General features: G+C 41.6%; 1 protein-coding gene across 5 annotated transcripts in view; it reads left to right on the top strand.

Moving 5' to 3' along the window:
- The first annotated feature begins 973 nt into the window (after positions 1-973).
- The window catches only part of UAP1 (UDP-N-acetylglucosamine pyrophosphorylase 1), a 101,130-nt gene continuing 82,301 nt past the window's right edge, over positions 974-19,802 (top strand). For 2 of the 5 annotated variants that reach the window (XM_030206990.1, XM_030206988.1), the window contains exons 1-3: positions 975-1,182; positions 1,455-1,500; positions 12,674-13,003. In XM_030206990.1, the coding sequence (XP_030062850.1) occupies positions 12,724-13,003 (280 nt within the window). In that variant the 5' untranslated portion in view covers positions 975-1,182; positions 1,455-1,500; positions 12,674-12,723. Of the gene's footprint in view, positions 1,361-1,454; positions 1,501-12,673; positions 13,006-19,802 lie in introns of those variants that run through there. The other 3 variants (XR_003942531.1, XM_030206989.1, XM_030206991.1) reach the window with 3 other exon arrangements.

The raw sequence follows: 19,802 nt of genomic DNA, 5'->3' as shown, positions 1-19,802 counted from the left end.
TCATAAATACATACGTATTGCCATACTGAGACAGACCAAAGGTCCATCAAGCCCAGAATCCTGTTTCGAACAGTGGCCAATCCAGGTCACAAATACTGAAAACCCCTTGTTGGCAGGCACAATCTTCTCCTTGCTTTTGATTTGCTAGGCCCAATTAACTGTACATATCAGTTCCATAAGATTTCTCTTGAGCATAGCTTAGCTATTTTTCTGGGTTGTTGTACTTCTGGATGGGCTGACATTGCAGACTTTGAGGCATATTTTCAAAGCACTTTGGGAGGCTAAGTTCCATAGGTTTCTATGGAACTTTGGGAGGCTAAGTGCTTTGAAAATGAGCCTCTTTAGCACCCAGCTTTAAGCATCGGCCTCCTAGTGCGGCAAGAGCCAAACCAGAAGAAGCGGACACTCAACAACTGGCACGCCACACTGTGTCCCTATTTGGTATCTCTCCCAGTCCCTCTCTATCTGAAATCCAATCCCCAGCCCCAAATACTCATCTCTCCCTGATTCTCAAACTTCCTACATCCCACTTTCATGCATATAAGGTAGACCTTTTATTTAGTTGGCTTGTTATATTCAAAGCAGCTTAATGTCATGCTCTATAACCTATGCTGGCCCCAAGTCTGCCCTTAACGACCCAACCAGCGCAAATTAAAAAAAAAAAAAGGAATAAAATAACTCCCGGTGCATTAACACTTACGGCTTTGGCGTCAAACAGCACCCTGCATCAAGTCCTCGCTTCAATAATTCTGCCTAGCCGCATTGCATTGCACTGCACTGCACTGCACTCTGTCTCAGTCTCTGCCAAGCTGATGCAAACACGAACCACCGGCGCGTGGGTGTGACAACCTCAACGAGTAGCGTAGCGATCTGGCGGCACGTGGAGTGGTAAACTGTCACACGCATGCGCCTGTAGATCAGGTGACCTCTGATGCTGCTGGTGTAGATGTGTCAGTGTACGCTGAGTCTTCTTAAATCTCATCGGTAGAAGCCTCGCTCGCTGTATCAGTCTGGTCAGAAAGCAAGTGCGGCTGCGCTGACTATATCACAGGGAAAACCCCAGCTCTGTTTCCGGCAAGGCGGGGTGTAGAGGACGAGAGAAGTTGTGTGATGTGTGTAGTGTATCCTAGGGGACGGGGCACCGGAGAAGGAAAGCTGTGGGATTGTTAGTGGCGACTTCAGGTATGAGTTTGATCTGGGGGAGGGGGTGTTTGAGGGAGAGGTGCCGTGTCGCGGGTAAGGAGGAGAGTGGAAGATGGACAGATGGTAGATCATGCGGAGGGGAGACCGGTCCCCGAATACGTGTGAGGCGATCGGTGCCCCGATCCCCCGAATGTGTGTGAGGAGGGGTGCTCGGCGTGTGAGAGTGCGAGTACAGTCAAGTGCGTGTGTCAGTCGCCGAATGCGTGTGAATTGGTATCTTTGTATGTAACACTTTTCTCTCTTTTCCTTAGGTACAAACATACAGTGAGCCCTCTGGGGATAGAGAAATGCATTCAGGTAACTTGCCTTAGCTACCAATGAAAAGTATGAACTGAAGTTATATAAACTAGATAGATCGTACTTATGGAACCAAGTGGATTCAGCTGGCAAAGGACAGTGACAGGCATTTTAAGGTGGTGCTTACCTACCTTAGTAACTGGGGATGGCAGGTTGCGTGCGGTCAGTAGCTTGTTCCGCAAGAAAAGCAGTTACTACTATAAGGCATACTTTATCAGCTACAAGCTGGGTACAATTTTTCTTTATTATAGTTTATTTAGAGTTGTCAGGTTTCTGCAAATAATGTAATCCTCTGATCTACTTCTCCTGGCTTAGGGGTACATCTGGGAGTTCAGCACATCAGAAACTTTGTGGGGGCTTTGGGTCCTTTCCAAATGGGAAGGAAATATATTTTAAAGGCCTTTAACTTATAATGCAACTTCAGTATCTTATCAAATCATACATCAATATCAGTGTTGCAAAAGTATTTTTGAAGGGTAAACCATCTGACACTGAACACATCACTCAGTGATATTCATATAGGCAACACAAATCCACAAACTAGAGTCTATAAATTAGTCACTGATTCTTCATCACTGAATGCAGAGAACTTTTCTCTTCTACAGAGCCTCTTTAGAAATCCAGCTAGCTGTTCTGTATCAGTCAGGGTGACCAAATTTTCTTATCAGGAGCTTGATACTTTTGTTTAAAGGTGCAATCTCAAACTCTACATCCTCCTTAGAGAAGTCTCTAGGACACAGACCCTGAGAACCTTTACTGTTATTCCTTTTTGTAGAACCTCCTGTCAACAGTTTCTGTTTAGGTGATTAGTAAGGGGATGGGAGGACTTTTAGGACCCCCATTCCAGCACAAATAGCTCTCATTTCTATAATACAAGAAAATAGTAAATGAAAAGAAAAAAAATGGATAAGAAATATATTTGTTCCACTTGGAAGATTCATGTTTTTTTTCTCTGTAATGTTAGAATTTCTGAAAGGTGCGTATGGAGGGGGAGGGGAGACACACAGTTGGTTAGGGACATAGAGCCTAATTATTTCCTCATCTTATGATTCTGAGGAAAACAGTAGTATGTAAGGTCCTAAATTTATACACAACTGCTTTTGGTGCCTTAATGATCAACAGTGTAATTTGAGTGATCTTTTGCACTATGGAGTAGGAAAATGTCTCTGATTTGGATTTCTCTCCCCTTTGCCTCCAAGCCTGTGTTGGATGTTGTTTTTATGGCAGTTTGTGCCTTGGTTAAATGGTGTTCACATCATTGTTCTCTTTATTGTAAGGTAGTTGAAACACATTTATAGTTAGTGGCCAGTTATAAAGTGTGGGAGGCTAATATGAGCTTTGCACAGTCTTCTATGCTATTAATAGCTGCCCAGGGGGTTTAGCACAAAAAACCTTGCACAAAGACTCGTACAGACATCAGCACACTACTTATATAAAACCAGTGGTAATGAAGGTGTTAGCTGTTTAAACTAGTACAGAGAAGTGTGCAGAAGACCACGCCATGGTTTTCTAACTTTGGGGTTTTAGGGAGTGGTCTAAGGAACTCATCTTTCTGGGGCTAATGTTAATGAGGTTTTATGCTTGTTTCTAGCTTTTCTGTGAGCATAAAGGACCTGTCTTGGCTTTTATTGAAAGGGATGGGTCAATGTGAGAAAAATATCAGGGGGTTGAAGAGCTGAAATAATTGTCATCAAATGCAGGATTAAGGGAACATTGCTATGGCTATGAAATGAGTAAAATGCTTGACTACAGAAATTTAGATGATACCATATAATAGAGTTCCAGACATGCAAATACTTAATGTGCTTGCATGTGCAACACTTCCAGGTATCAATACATTTGTCCAAAACACATAGGGTTGTCTACTAAAGGGCATTAAACTCTAATGCATGTTTAGTGCGCCCAAAATGAACTAACGCAAGATGCATTAAAGCATTCTGTGTTGGTTTTGCCATTGGTGCTCGCAAAGCACGCAGTATTTCAGTATTTTTTGGGAGTGGGCTTGTCATGAGCATGGATGCACTATCGAGTTTGTGCATCCACATTAGTTTTGTGCATCCTAAATAGGAGATGAGGGTTCCCATGTACATTTTTTTTCAGGTATTGCACACTATGCTAACATTGGCGCACGACCTGAAAAGAAAATAGTTGAAAATAGCCTATTTCCTGGTTGCTCTAGAAATGGGCTTAGCATGTGGTAAAGTACCGTGTTAGCACAAATTAAACTCATTTACTAACGCTTTTTAATAGACGTATCCATGTGTGCATATTTTTCCATGGTAACTAGGATACAGTTCTATGCATACTTTTTTTGCATAAACATTTGCATACAGTTTGGTATTAGCATTAGGTGCAAAATATTTTTTATGCATGTGGTAGGAAAGCATGCATTGCATTTCAGTGCATGGCACTAATGACCAGTTTATTGCATTGGTTTCTCAGAATGCAAATTTCCAAGATTTATACTCTGTGGGGTCCTTTTATTGAAGTGTACTAAAGGATTTAGAGCATGCTAAATGCCATGCTAGGAATATAGTGGGCTACATGGCATTTAGTAAAAGGATGCCTGTGTTCAAAAATAAAGAACTGGCTATACAATAATAAAACTTGTCTCACAGATAGGCCTGTGACAGAGCTATAAAATCATGCAACAAATATATATCATGATAAATATTCTTTGTAAGCTTCACATCATAAAGGCACTTTGAAACATCATGTGAACAAACAAAAATGATAAATGTGAACCCTAAGAAAGTTATGCTCAAATGAATTTTTATGCAAAACTATGCCAAATTTAAGTTATTTGTATAGATAGTGCATGTTCAAAATGTCTTTGCATGGAGTGGGTCTTTAGAATGTCCTCTTGACTTTAATACTAGATCTTCAACTTGGTCAATGACATTGGCAGTGTGTGTACGCTTCAGGATTGACTGCTACTGGAAAGTGTTTTGGAATCACTGGTAATATTGATTTTGTGAATAAGTTTCTTCAGTCAAACATGAAACCATTTTTCTTGAGGAAATATAAGATTCATTTTTTCCCATTCCATAACATATACCGTCCGTAACCAAAACAGTTTATAACCAAAATAAAAAAGAAACACAACCAGACAGCATATGTTCAAAATAATAAAAATTATCCTATATACTTTTGAAATTGTGACACTTTCAGCTGTTTATGGAGCTTTAAATAGTTCCTCTATGCTTTAAGTAAGAAAGTGGAGCATTCTACAGACTGGGTATAATATTAGCAGACAAGAAGAAATTGAACATGATTTTGAAATCAGCTGAAGCATGGAAGACAAATAAGAAGGGCCTAAACCGTACAAGATGTTAAAAGTTAAGACATAATAGTTGGCATTCAGATTGAGCGTTTACAAGCAGAGGGAGACTATGAGATTTTGACAGAATTACTTCCTTAATATAAGAAAATAGTACATGTAAAGAAAAAAATGGATAAAGAATATATTGTAAAGTTTATTGTATATTCTACCTTGGAAAATTCATCTTTTATTTTGTTTTTTTTTCCTTTGTAATGTAAGAATTTCTGAAAGTTGTGTTCATGTAGCAAAAAGCTCATGTTGACCAACTGTAAATAATTAGCAAACAGGAAACACCAACACAAAAGTTGTAGAGTAAGAAGTGTGATCGGCCACAGCTGGAACCACATAGTGGAGCCAAATTGCTTCCTTGACAATTTGCCTGTGCTTTGTGGATAAGTTATGATTTGCAAAGAATTTTTACCAATCATATATTTGTTGTATGACCATTTTTTATAGCTCTCGGAGGCCTATTTGTCAGCCAAGTTTTATTATTATTCACCTAGCCGTGTATTTGTTATAGAGGCAAAAGTGTGTGGAAGGGGGAGGGGGCAGTGGCGGAGGGGGGGGGACTCCATCAAAGTATGGTAAAAGATCTACTGCACCTTGATTTCCTGTGAGATTCAGCAACCTTTGTGCCTGGGAGCATTGGAGCGCAAAGCTGCTTGTAACAGCCCCCCCCCCCCCCCCTAGCAGCATCCTCCCTTCCCAATCCCAGCCTCCCACCACCTGAAGCTTCTCGCTATTCCCAAGGCCTCCATCCCCTTGCCAGGGAGTGTCTCGGGGCCCTTACCTGGTGTCCCAGTAGTTGCTGAGGAAGAGCAATCCCCCTTTGCTTCTGTTCAGCTGGTGCTGCATCTAAAATGACACCTCTAGCGATACTCGTTCTACTCTCAGCCCTGTGCACATCATGTCTGGAAGCATTGGGCTGTGGCTTTGTGGCCTGATGCTTCTGGGAAGTAAAATATTTTACCGTGATTTCTGGGCCATAATGCAACTTGTGTATTGTGTAACTCACAGCAGCTTAAAATATTGCTGTGTTAGGGCTCTTTAAGTTGCGTTAAGGGGCAAATAATGCAACTTTTAATGTAGTTTGATGAATTTCCTCTATAGTGTATACTGGATTTTGTCCAGTTGTGGAGAAATTTACCAGTGCTGTTGCTTTTGGTCTGTGGCATTATCTGCTGCATACTTTCTGTAGTATGCTCTTAGTTTCATTATTTAGTATGAGTTGTTTCCCTTAAACCGAAAGTATCTTACCACACCTCAACTCAACCCTATAAAATTTTCCCCATAACAGAATTAAATCACAAATCTTAACAGCTTCATTCCTAACTGACACAAAAACCGTACACATACTATATCACTCTTTCTGTGGAAATATCTAAAAATCTTATCAACTATGCAATTCTAATGAGTTATTGCTTGCTTAAATAACCAAGTCTTAGCCCTCAGAACTGTAAATAGAGGAAGAAGTCAAATTTCACTGGGTAAAGCATGCCACCAACTAGGCCTTAAAACTGAGAAAGCTGCCCCCTCTTACTTTCTAAGTGGGCCTTGATTTGTGGGGTTGCCTCAGGTGACATCCTGGGATATATTTTTCCAGTTTACTAAATTTCCTATGCCTGAAATTTATTTATTTTTGAACATTTATACCCCACTTTTTTCCACATTAAGCAGACTCAAAGTGGCTTACAATGTACAGGAATCAAATACAATCACATGAAATATGGTAAGAGGAGCAGGGTAGGAAAAAAGGGAAAGGAATGTGAGATACTAAAATGGGTTGTGGAAGACCAGATGCTGAGATGGAGCAGAGTGGCTTAAACAGCTCTCTGTAAAATAATCCAACACCCAGGAAGGATCAGACTGTAGGAATCTCGCTGTGATGAAACGCTGGAGCTTGTAATAAGCAACAGTGATAACAGTTGTATTTCCCGCAAATGCCTGATGCAGAGTCTTGAAGCTGAGATGGTGAGGAATGGTGAGAGCAGCCTCCAGCAGGGGGGGATGCACTAAGTTGTCGTTAGAGCCGTTCCGTACCGAATTCCATATCAAATTGGTAGGGAACGGCTATGCATGAAGGAAAGGGAATGCATATGAGCTGCTCATTGCAGTTCACTTGCATTCTCTAATCCTTCGTAAAACCGTCGGATAATCGGCCGGTAGAGCATGCGCAGAGCAGCCAAGCGTTATGCTGGCTGCTCTGCGCATGCCAAGGACGTTAAAAAAAAAAAAAAAAAAAAAACCCAAAACGTCCTTTATGGACGGCCTTGCCCCTTCCCCCCCCCCCCCCCCACTCGAGGTCGCCGCCGCTCCCCCTTCCCCCCTGCATTGAAATCAGAACTTTACGCAGTCCCGGCCTCCCTCCCTTCCTTCCTTCCTTGAAATGACAGCTTCCCCGCCATCCTCCGCCCCTCTGAGGTCGCCGCCACCGCCGCCCCCTCCTTCTGCCACCGGGCCCTCACAGCGCCTCTCACCTCCGTGTGAAGGCGCTGCACCGGCAACAACAGCTGACCACCTCTCCGGACTTCCCTCCTTTCCTCCCTGGCCCGCCCTCGTCTGACGTAAGTAACTTAAGAGAGTGTTTCAACCAACGAATCTTGATAGTAGACACTGAGCAGATGAAATTTGTAAAATTACCTTGTGCTAATCATCGGATTGAAGCAATGGCAGTGATATGATTGTGATAATGAAGAGTGTGACGTATGTTATTTTGGGCTGAATGAGTTATGAAGAGTGAATGACTCTAAGGCATGTATTGTATTTATATTGTAGTTAAGTTAAATGTTTGATATAGTGATTAAGGAATTGCATCTTTTTAAAGTGGCTTCTCTCCTGATCACAGAGAAAAAAATACATGTTTGTGTGTGCTGTATATATATTCACACACCCACTAAACCCCTCCCCCCCAATACACATACCCACAAACTCATGCATTTACATGCAGAGGGGTTGGCAAGAATTCATGAGATTTGCTCTGTCTGCTTTTTCTGCTTGCTTAAATCTGGCTCACTGTAAAACTTGCATTGTGCCAAAGAGAATTTCCCTCTGGCGTTCCTAAGATGTAACATGTTTGGGGCAACTTATCCAGGAATTCGGAAATTCTTTTTGTTCAGGCCTGTGGCACCCAAAACAATGGGCAATATTTCAGTATCTTTCTGCCACATTTTCTCAGTCACTTCTGGTACAGCTTTAAAAAAAATAAATAAATAAATTGCCATCTGCTGGCCAACCAGGAGAAACACATCAGCAAAACAACCAGGAGAAATACATGTTATCAGCAAAACAATACAGTTTGTAGACTCAGAAACCCACTGTTTAGTCACAGTATGTGTCATGACTCTTGGAGCTTAGTAATTAGAAGCCCCAATATCATGGAGCATAACCCTGGCACAGCAATCACCTGAAGTCTCTATTATTTTATGAAGTCTCTTTTATTGAATAAATCACAGATAATTTACTCACAGATAGATGTTCAGGATGCAGAGACTTCTTAATCTGGAGGCTGTGGGAGGTGGAGATCTGAAGAGAGGTAGTTGTATTGCAGGGGGAGGGGAAGGTAGTTGAACAGGTAGAAATAGTCCAAAGCTGGGTGACTGCAATGTGCGATATCTCATTTGGAAGAAGATATTTACAGGGTAAAAAAATCCAGGTTCGTTACAGGGATTTTCAGCAGGACAGAGCTGTCTGGAGCGAGATGGTGTTGGCTCCATGTCCCTGGCTATAATGGAGGAAGAAGCCCCACGTGGCTGAAAGGACAAAGAAGTGGTGGGGCTTCACACAGGGAGGAGCAGATAGAGCCTGCCATGGATAGCAAGGGGTAGTCCTAGAGATAAGAGGGAAAGGTCATACCTGGCTGACCTCTGAGGACAGATAGTAAGACTGAACAGGAAGACAAAAGAGCCAAGCTTGGCAGAGAGAGAGAGAGAGAAGGTCTGAGCAGCCTCACAACCAGTGATAGCAGTTCTTACACAGCCAAACAAGTGTGGTTGCACTGCCTGTGAACTACATTACCCCAGTGCATTGCTCATGTATTTTCCAGTGGGAAACTGCAGCAATGATAGTCCTTGGGGCTGAGAATAACAGTAAAGGCATTACACACATTTTAGGATCACGTTATAAACTAGTGCGAGGCTGTCGGAGGACAGAACAGTATGTATTACACTGCTTTGAGCAGATTGAGCTGATAAGCAACTCAAAACACGTATAAAGGAACATTGCATTTTTTTTCAAGGTTTTATATTTACAATCATGCATAGAGATGATTTTATACCTAGTTCATGGCTGCAGAACCAATATATTTATACTTATTTTCCTCTTACCTCTATCTTCACATGCTGTGCATCTATCTTTAGACTATTTTCTCCCATTGTAAATTCTAGATGTGTTATTAGCACAACTATAATAATACATTGCCCTTCAGCCTTATTCATCCCCCTCCCTATTAATGCCCACACTTCAGTATTATTTAATTTACCGCTCTGTCCCAAATAATGATCTTCTTCCATATACTCCACGAGAAGGCAACCACACATTGAATTTCTCATTTAGCTTTCTTTTTATGAGCTGTGATTTAATTACCTATTTCTAATTTCCCATAGTTAGAATAGCCACCTAGCTGGAGCAGGAGGGAGAGGAGGTAAATTTTATTTTCTCATAGCATGCAGTTTAGTGATATTCAAAAAAGATGTTTTACCAGTTGCTTTTGTTCCCTTTTTCAGTCCTTTTTATTGAAAAGGTAAATGCTTCCTAGAGAGGATCTACCCTCATTCAATTTTGTATTGTGACATTGCCCTCAGATGTGTACCTCTTTACTCTCACCCCCTTCTCTAGCATCTTCCGGTGGTACTTGGAAAGATATGACTTTAATCTAGTTGGCATGAAATACCACCTGTACCTCATGTTGTAACTTTTCTGTGTGTAGTCCACTGGGAAGTTTTATGGAAGCATCTCCTCCCTGTGCTGCTGTTGCTTGTCGCCTTGGCAATATTTAGCTCTCTCCTATTTGTGTTGAACCCACCATGCATTTAGGCCTAAATTCAGTAAATATTTTGAGCTCAAAGAAATAATGCTGTTCTATAAATGGTGCTCAAACTTGGGTACCATTTATAGAATAGCACTTGGCGCTGGGATCCGCACCAGTTTTGGGAATTAGGATTTACACCCACTGAAACCTTATGGATAGGATAGAAAAGTTTAATAAACTTGATTTTTCACTCTTTCAAAAAGTAAAAAAGGGACACTAAATGAAATGATATGGAAATACGTTTAAAACAAATTAGAGGAAATATTTTTTCACTGAAAGAATAGTAAAGCTCTGGAACTCGTTGCTGGAGGATGTGGTAATGGTAGTTAACGTATCTGGGTTTAAAAAAGGTTTGGATACGTTCCTGGAGGTAAAGTCCATAATCTATCTCTTATTGAGATGGACATGGGGGAAGCCACTGCTTGCCCTGGGATTGGTAGCATGGAATGTCTTGGCCACTGTTGGAAACAGGATACTGGGCTAGATGGACCATTGGTCTAACCCAGTATGGTTATTCTTATGTTCTTATGCCTAGCAATTACATGTGACTGTTATAGAATACTGTCAATTATGAACATAATTATCTGCATTTAGGCATGGGAATTTACACCAACCATTGACATGGTTAAATGGTCATTCCTAAAGTTGTGCATATAAATGCAGACTTATGCTAGTATTCTATAATGGCAGTTACCTGCATAGTTGCCATTGTAAAAAATGCTTTTAGTATGTAGGGGCCCTTTTACTAAGCTGCAGTAGGGCTAATACATGGGTAGCGTGTGCCAAATTGACACTACTGCCCAGTAGTACGCTGTTTCCTGTGGTAAAAAAAAAATATTTTTTATTTACTGCGGTTGCATTGCTGGTAGTAATCGCAGCATGGCCAGATTAACATGCGCAGATTACCGCATAAGTAGTGTGTGAACTCGTACCATTAGGTCAGTGGGTGGTGGTAAGTGCTCAGGCAGTCTCGCACGCTACTTTTAATTTTAGCATACGGCCATTTACCGTCGCAGTAAAAAAAGCTCCTTTTCCCAGCTGCAGTTAAAAAAAATGGCCTAGCACACGTCACATTGATGCCTCGAGACTACCACAGGCCACTTTTTACTGCATCTTAGTAAAAAGGCCCCTTAGCCATCTTTGGTGACCTTTATAGAATTACCTCCTTCTTGCACAGGGCTTTCCTATTCTTAACACTGTATTGACAGAAAACAGTCAAGGGAGGGAAGGGTTAGAGGGTGATTGTTCCTGATGTATTAAAGCTAAGCAGTTTGGTCTTGATACAGCAACATTATTTATTTATTTTCATGATTTGATATACGGCCTTAACTGACAAACAGAGCAAAGCTGTTAACAATACAATTAATTAAAAGAGAAAGAGAAGAACTACAATGTGTAATAGAAAAGTAACACAAACAACCAAGAGAGAAGTGTGCTCAAGCACTCTCACTCTCTCAGTGTAATGTAACCCCAGCAGGGAGTGAGTGGCTGACCAGCAATATAAGTTGAACCTACAAGCTTACCAGGCCACTGTCCAACTGAGAACAATGAACATTAATGTCCAGTAGTTTGAGTCATTGTGGGGAAAGATGATTTATCTTAAATGCCATTTTTCTTTTGTGATGTTAATGTCAAATTCAGGATGTCTGCTTACCCGACCCTAGAATCTGCAGTCCTCATTCCTTACTGGGAGGAAATAGACAGTAGCAAGAAGGTAACTGAGAAACTAGTGTGGAACATTCCCCCCTCCCCCCAGATAGAGTGATCTGAGGAAACAAGATAATTAGAAATTGATTTACTACTCTGCTAAAAGTAAGGGAACTATATAAAAGTGTCTCACTGATGGGAGTCTGCCTTGAAAGGGAATATCCACTCATATTTTTTTCTCTGGGAAAGCAATGAGATTTTATTTGGATTTTGCTCACACCTGATTTGACAAGATAAACTAGAGTAGGGGGAAGTTTTATTATAGAAATAGCTCTGGTTACCACTTTAATATTCTCTTTAGAAGCTGAGCACTGATTAGAATATGAATATCTTTGATCAGGAGCGCATGATCTTCATTTGAGATGTTTTGTTTTCTTGTTGCATGTTCAAAAGAAGTGCTTTCTGTTCTTCCTCAATTCTAAAAGCTATTATGTTGATTTGTACAAATAAACAGCAAATTTTAAAAGCCCAGGTGGATTCAAATGCAGCTGCTCAGACCACTTAAGCACTCATAAGTACATAAGTATTGCCACACTCATAAGTACATAAGTATTGCCACACTCATAAGTACATAAGTATTGCCACACTGGGACAGACCAAAGGTCCATCAAGCCCGGCATCCTGTTTCCAACAGTGGCCAATCCAGGTCACAAATACCTGGCAAGATCCCAGAAAACTCAATACATTTTATGCTGCTTATCCCAGAAATAAGCAGTGGATTTTCTCAAGTCAATTTAATAATGGTCTATGGACTTTTCCTTTAGGAAGCTGTCCAGACCCTTTTTAAACCCCGCTAAGCTAACTTCCTTTACCACATTCTCTGGCAACGAATTCCAGAGTTTAATTGCACATTAGAATATGAATCTCTTTGATCAGGAGAGAATGATGTTCTGTTTTTCTTGTTGCATGTTCAAAAGACGTGCTTTCTGTTCTTCCTCAATTCTAAAAACTATTATGTTGATTTGTACAAGTAGCAAATTTTAAAAGCCCAGGTGGATTCATATGCAGCTGCTCAGACCACTTATATTGTCCATGATCAATCTTGGAGCTCTCCTGAAGATCTTGTAATCGGTCAAAGTCCTGTTCGTACTAATGTCTAAATTCTTGCCTTCCTGCAGCTCTTCTGATCTGTGTGTAACTTGTAATCTCTGCCTGACCAGAGCATACCATGAATGTGAGCCAGCTTCATCTGAGGCTCTCTGAGGCTGGACAGAGCCACCTTCTGCAGTACTGGAATGAACTCCAGGAAGAAGAGCAGTTGGCACTGTTCCAGGAGCTCCGGGCCATGGAATTCGAGGAGCTCAACAAGTTCTTCCGGAGAGCCATGGTGGGCTTCAACCACTCTTCCAGTCAGGAAAAGCTGGATGCTCGAATGGAGGCAGTGCCCAGGGAGGTGCTGGGCAGCGTCACCAGGAACAGAGATCAGCTCCAGAGCTGGGAGAATGAAGGTAAGTGTCAAATGTTCTCCACAATCATTGTTTGGGGCAAGTCAACAAAAGGTTACTACAGTCATTAATATTCTCATGAATTTAGTAGTGTGCACATGAAGTGTCAGGCATGTCTTTTATCTTCCACATATAAGTGAACTCTGCCAGGCAGTTTCAACAGCCTTTAATCAGAAGCTTCCTGGATTGCTTCCTGCTTGGACTGCTGGCCTCCACATACACTTTCACTTGCTTGATCTTCCCATGTACACTTTTGAAAAAGGAAATGATAGAGGCTTACAAAGCCATGAGCAGAATGGACAAATAAACTATTTTACCCTTTCCAAAATAGTTACAAGACTGTGGGAGACTCCATGAAACTAACTGGTAGCAGATTTAAAATAAAGTACTTTCTCACCCACTGCACAATTAAGCTGTGCAATATGTTACCAGATAGTTCATGTTTATCTGATATACCACAAATCAGTAATACATCTAAGCAGTTTACAATAGTCAATTAAAAAAATATGTTAGAGTTGGAACTAATAGAAGGGGAGGGAAAGGAAAGAGGTAAGGTGGGTGGTCAGAAGAAAAGAAGTTAGGGTGTACATCTGTATAGATTAGAAACAGAATCTGACACAATTAGGAAAGAGGGTGCAGGGGAGAATTGAGGAAGGCCATGCTGCATCCACAAACAAGCGAACCAAGAAAAAAAGGACACTAAATGGTGTCACTGTTAGATGATAAGAATAGCCATACTGTGTCAGACCAATGGTCCATCTAGCCCAGTATCCTGCTTCCAGCAGTCACCAATCTAGGTCACAAGTACGTGACAAAATCCCAAATAGTAGATACATTCATGCTTCTGATCTCAGGGACAAACAGCGGCTTTCCCATGTCTCTCAATAAGAGACTATGTACTTTCCCTCCAAGAACTTGTCCAAACCTTTTTTTGAACCCAGGTACACTAACCACTGTAACAACATCCTCTGGCAGCGAGTTCCAGAGCTTAACTATTTGTTGAGTGAAAAAAAATATTTCCTCCTGTTCGTTTTAAAAGTAGTACCATGTAACTTTCTTGAGTGTCCTCTAGTCTTTGTACTTTTTTTGAAAGTGTAAAAAATCGATTAATTTTTACCCATTCTACACCACTAAGTTTTTTTTTTTTTTTTTTTTTTGCAGACCTCTATCATATCCCCCCCATCAGCTGTCTCTTTTCTAAGCTGAAGAGTCCTAACCTCTTAAGCTTTTCCTCATATGAGAGTTTCATCCCTTCTTTGAACCATTTCTAATTCCACTATATCTTCTTTTTTAAATATGGCAACCAGAATTGCATGCAGTACTCAAGGTGAGGTCACATCATGGAGCGATAGAGGCATTATAATATTCTTTGTCTTATTTTCTATCCCTTTCCTAATGATTCCTAGTATCCTGTTTGCTTTTTCGGTCGCTGCCACACACTGGGCCGAAGATTTCAGCATATTGTCTATGATGATGCCTAGATCTTTTTCTTGGGTGCTGACTCCTAAGGTGGATCTTAGAAGCAAGTAACTATGATTTGGATTATTCTTCCCAGTGTGCATCACTTTGCACTTGTCCACCTTAAATTTCATCTGCCATTTGGATGCCCAGCCTTCTAACTTCTAAGGCAGTGGTCCCTAAACCTGGTCTCAATACCCTAGTAATTTATTTATTTATTTATTGTAAAAAATGTATAGACCACCTATAAACTACGTGGTTTCTACCTTTCAAAAAGGGTACTATGATAAATGAGAAGAATGATTAAAAAAAAAAGGCGGAAACAGGAAATGAGGGCGGGTCCAGAGGCAGAGCTGAGAGAGAAGGGAAGGCAGGCTGAAGCGCCGTGCCTGCTCGCCTTTCACTGTTGCCGCTGGACCCTGAGGTAAGAACTTTTAAATTCTGGGCGGCACACAGGAAGGCGAGGGGCAGGCGGAGAACTGGGAGAAGAGGGCGGGCAACGCAGGTCGGGCTGCCACTCGGAGGGGAGGGAGGCGTGGGGGTCTGGAACTCCGAGGAGAGGGGGGCATGGAACTCGGAGGGGAGGAGAAGGAGGGAGGGAGGGAGGGGGGCCTGGAACTCGGAGGAGAGGGAGGGAGGGAGGGAGGGGGGCCTGGAACTCAGAGGAGAGAGAGGGGGGCCTGGAACTCGGATGAGAGAGAGAAGAGGGGGCCATGAACTAGGAGTGATGGGGCATGGAAATCGGAGGGGGCCTGGAACTCTGAGGAGAGGGAGGCCTGGAACTTGAAGGGGAGGGAGGGGGGGCCTGGAACTCGGAGGAGGCGGAGGGGGACCTGGAACTTGGAGGAGACAGAGGGGGGCCTGGAACTCGGAGGAGAGATAGGGAGGGAGGGAGACCTGGAACTCAGAGGAGAGGGGAGCCTGGAACTCAGAGGAGAGGGAGAGGGGCCAAGCTGGAACTTGGAGGATAACCTTGCTAGCGCCCTTCATTTGTGTGAGAAACGGGCCTGTTTTACTAGTGCTATATAAGATACGTCTTTGCTACATATTGTTCCGTTAATGTTATTTTGTACTATTTAATGTATTAATACAAAACATAATTAAAAATAATTATTTAAAAGAAAAAAAAGGGAAAGGCAGGAGAGATGTGGGGGTATGGCAGGGCTGATGCTAGGCTACAGAGCGGAGTTGGGGGGGTAGGGAAGGGTAGTGCTGATGGGCTACAGGGAGGGATGAGGGATTAGGGCATATTCTGGGCCATGTTGGGTGGTTAGAGGAAAGTTGTATGCTGATTTTATGTATCTGTGTTCAAAAAAATTTTGTTTTTATTTTACCACTTTGGTCTGCCTTTTTTTTTCCTTATGATTTGTATGCTACAAATTCCACAATAGGTGGAAAAAAATCTTGATGTTGACAGTATGGTTTTGCTTATTTTTATCGGTGGGAATTATTTATTTATAACATTTGTATCCCACATTTCCCCACCTATTTGCAGGCTCAATGTGGCTTACATAGTTCCGTAAGTGGTGATTACCAGTTCCGGATAGGAGAAATACATAGTTGAGGTAGAGGGACAGATTAAGTTAGGTAACAAGAGGAAAGTTCATCCTATGATAAGAACTAAAGGTAATAGGTTAAACTTCATTCATGACAAAAAATGACTTGAACAATTAGGATCATTAGACTGGAAATCAAGATAATTAGCATAAACAATTGAGATATAGAAAATACATGTATAGTTGCGCTTTGTTAATCTGCATTTAGGATAAATTGTTATTGTATGCTTTCTTAAATAAGTTTTCAAAAGTTTATGGAAGGTCACTGTGTCGTGTGTTATTTTTATGGATTTTGGTAATGTATTCCAAATTTGTGTGCATATGTAGGAGAGACTGGATGCATATGTTAATTTATATTTCAGTCCCTTACAGCTTGGGTAGTGGAGATTCAGGAACGTTCTTGATGAGCTGGTAGAGTTCCTGGTTGGCAGGTCGATGAGGTCTGACATATATCTTGGAGCCTCACCGTGTATAATCTTATGAACCAGGGTGCAAACCTTAAAAGAAATATGTTCTTTTAAAGGGAGCCAGTGAAGTTTTTCTCATAAGGGACTGGCACTTTCATATTTCATTTTGTCAAATATGAGTCTGGCTGCCATGTTCTGTGCAGTTTGAAGTTTTCTGATAACTTGTTCTTTGCACCCAGCATAGATGGCATTGCAGTAGTCTAGCTGTCATGATACTAATGATTGCACTAGTCTGCAGAATGCTTCTCTTGGGCAGAAAGGCTTAATTCTTTTGAGTTTCCACATGGAATGAAACATTTTCTTTGTTGTGATTTTCACATGGTTCTCTAATGTAAGGTTGCGATCAATTGTAACTCCTACAATTTTTAAAGTTTCTGAGACGGGGAGAGTACAGCTAGGGATGTTTAACTTAATGGGTTTGTACTTATTGTGTTGTGATGAAAGAATGAGACATTGTGTTTTCTCAGCATTGAGTTTTAATTTAAAAGCATGCGCCCATGAGTTCATTATATGGAAACTGTCGTTTATTGCTTTAGTAATTTCTGTTAGGTGATGTTTAAATGGGATATAAATTGTTACATCATCTGCATAAATGAAAGGATTAAGGCCTTGGTTAGCTAATGTTTTGGCTAATGGCGTCATCATTAAATTGAAAAGGGACGGTGAAAGTGGAGATCCTTGAGGGATTCCACATTCTGATTTCCAAGGTGATGATATTATCGATTTTTATATCACTTGGTATGTTCTAGTTGTTAAGAAACCTTTGATCCAGTTAAGTACGTTTCCTGTTATTCCAAAGTATTTTGATGTGTTTAACATTTGTGAAAAATGTAAATTTATTAACTTGTGTAAATGAATTGTTATTGAAATGAAAGTTTTATATTCTCCATGCATCCTTATTTATTTTTAAATAAAATAAATGACATTTAGGTTCTTTTTTGGTTCTGCCACAGACTGCAATGTTCCATGTGTCACCTACATGAACATAGTCTGTTTGAGTGTGTCCCAACAGAAGAAAAATTGAGAGAGACCAATCTAGATTATGGGGATGGTGGGGGCAAATCTTTAGTAAGAGAGTTGCTTTATAATGCTTCTGCTACCTGCTTTGGTGGAAGTATGTGGTTTATGTTGATGCAGGATAGCTGTTTTGGCACGCTTAGTAAAAGGGCCCCCAAATACATCCTAAGGTATACAACCTGTATTTGTTATCAACCGACTGGGCAATCGCCTTTGACCGGTACTATGTAAGCCACATTGAGCCTGCAAATAGGTGGGAAAATGTGGGGTACAAATGCAACAAATAAAAATAAAATTATTTAGTAGTATCCCAAGAAACACTACTTGCATCTGTATACATAGTGCTCATCCATATTGGCTCTGGGCCCACCCAAAATGTCAAGTCTGGCTATGCCCCTGAGTTATGTGGTAACCTTTGAAATTTTGTAAGTGCTTTGCAAATGAGCCCCATAGTATGCTACATTACAATGTCAACACAATATGCAATAAAACATTTTTAATAGATAGTATAGATAAGTAAGATAGAGTAACAGGACTAAGAAAATAAAGTACTAATTTAAAGAAAGTTGCACATGAATTCAGAAAGGTGCTTGAATATTATTTAGCTAGGATGGGAGTGAATAGACATGTCCTGCTATAGGAGTTGGCTTCCCCCTCATGCAGCTGTGTCCTGGAAAGCATTACATGCCTAAACAAACTTAAGAGGCAGCACCCAACAGGCAAATATAACAGGCTGCCAATTTCTTGTCTACACGTCAGACACGAGTTAGTCCAAGGTTAAATTATAACCCTTGGCCGCAATCTAGATATTCAAGATGGAGAGATGGAGTAGCCAAAATTGTTTTGTTTTTCTCTAGAGTATGAATTGGGAATAAACTAGTATATAAAAACTGAAATACTTTTTCAAAGCAATAATGAGCACTAATTTGCAATAATTTAGAATATATGCGCACAACTCGCTAAGCATATTCTGTAACACAGAATGCCTAAATTCTAATGTGCACAGCCAAAAAGGGGTGTGGTTATGGGCAGGGAAGTAGGCGTTTCGCAGGCGTTCCAAAATTTATGCACACTGTTATAGAATATGTCCCTCTGCATCCAAATCTACGTGCCAGCATTTCCGCCACATTTCCCTTGGTGTAAATGGATGCGCATAGTATTAAACGCTATGATATCAACTAAACATATTCTATATACTACACCTAAATATAGGCGCCACTTACAAAATACGCTTAGGCAGAAATTTATTCCGTGTGGAGTTTTCAGGCGCCATATATAAAATCTGTTCCTAAGAGAGCAATTCTACAAAGAGGGTGCCAACATTTAGTTGCTGAGAATGCTCGTTAAATGTCAGGATTCCGACTGCGCTAAGATAGCACCTTATGCAATGGCTTGTTGTCGGGAGGGGGTGTGGTGTGCATAAATTGTAGAGCACTATAACTTATGTGTGTGTGTATGTTTATCAGTGTAGATCAGCGGTTCCAAAACTGTGCGCCACGGTTCCCTGGTGCGCCGCAGCAAACTCTCAGGGGTGCCGCGGCGCATCACTCCCTACTTTCTCCTGCCGCAGGTCCGGCATCTGCTGCTTCCTGCTTCTTTCCCTGCCTCCACCGCAGTGCTTGCACCTCACATTTTCGGGCATCCGCGATTCACACAGGCACTGCGGGGACTTCCCTCTGCCACTCCTGGCCCTCCCAACAGGAAGTTGCATCAGAGATGGCCGAACGCAGCAGACTGGGAAGACACCGGAGTGCCTGTGTGTATTGCAGATGGCCCGAAAATGTAAGCTGCAAGCACTGCAGTGGCGGGGGAAGGAGAAGGAAGCGGCACCGACCCTAGACCTTCAGGAAGGAAGGTAGGAGCGATGCTAGATTTGGGGAAGGTGTGCTAGTGTGAGAGGAGGTGGCTAAAGGAAAAGGGAGACCTATGTGGTGAGGGGCAGGGATCCTGGACCTGCAGGAAGGAAGGTAAGAGCGATGCTGGATTTGGGGAAGGTGTGCTGGTGTGAGAGGAGGGGGCTGCAGGGAAAGGGAGAGGGAGACCTATGTGGTGGGGGAGGGTATGTGTGGAAACCTATTGGGGGGGGGGGGGTGCTGCAAACTGAAAAGGTTTGGGGACCCCTAATCTAAATGCAGGCATTTACACCATAACTTGGGTAAGTGGTTGCACCCAAATTATGTGTGTACTTTCCTTTATAGGAAAGGCTCCAAATACTACTACTACTACTAATCATTTCTATAGAGCTACTAGACGTTCGTAGCGCTGTACACATTATATGCAGGTACTTTCTCTATCTCTAATGAG

Source organism: Microcaecilia unicolor, chromosome 6 (genome assembly GCF_901765095.1).
Source record: "Microcaecilia unicolor chromosome 6, aMicUni1.1, whole genome shotgun sequence".
Taxonomy (NCBI): domain Eukaryota; kingdom Metazoa; phylum Chordata; class Amphibia; order Gymnophiona; family Siphonopidae; genus Microcaecilia; species Microcaecilia unicolor.
Note: the sequence above shows the minus strand (reverse complement) of the source record. Positions and strands in the feature narration are given on the sequence as shown.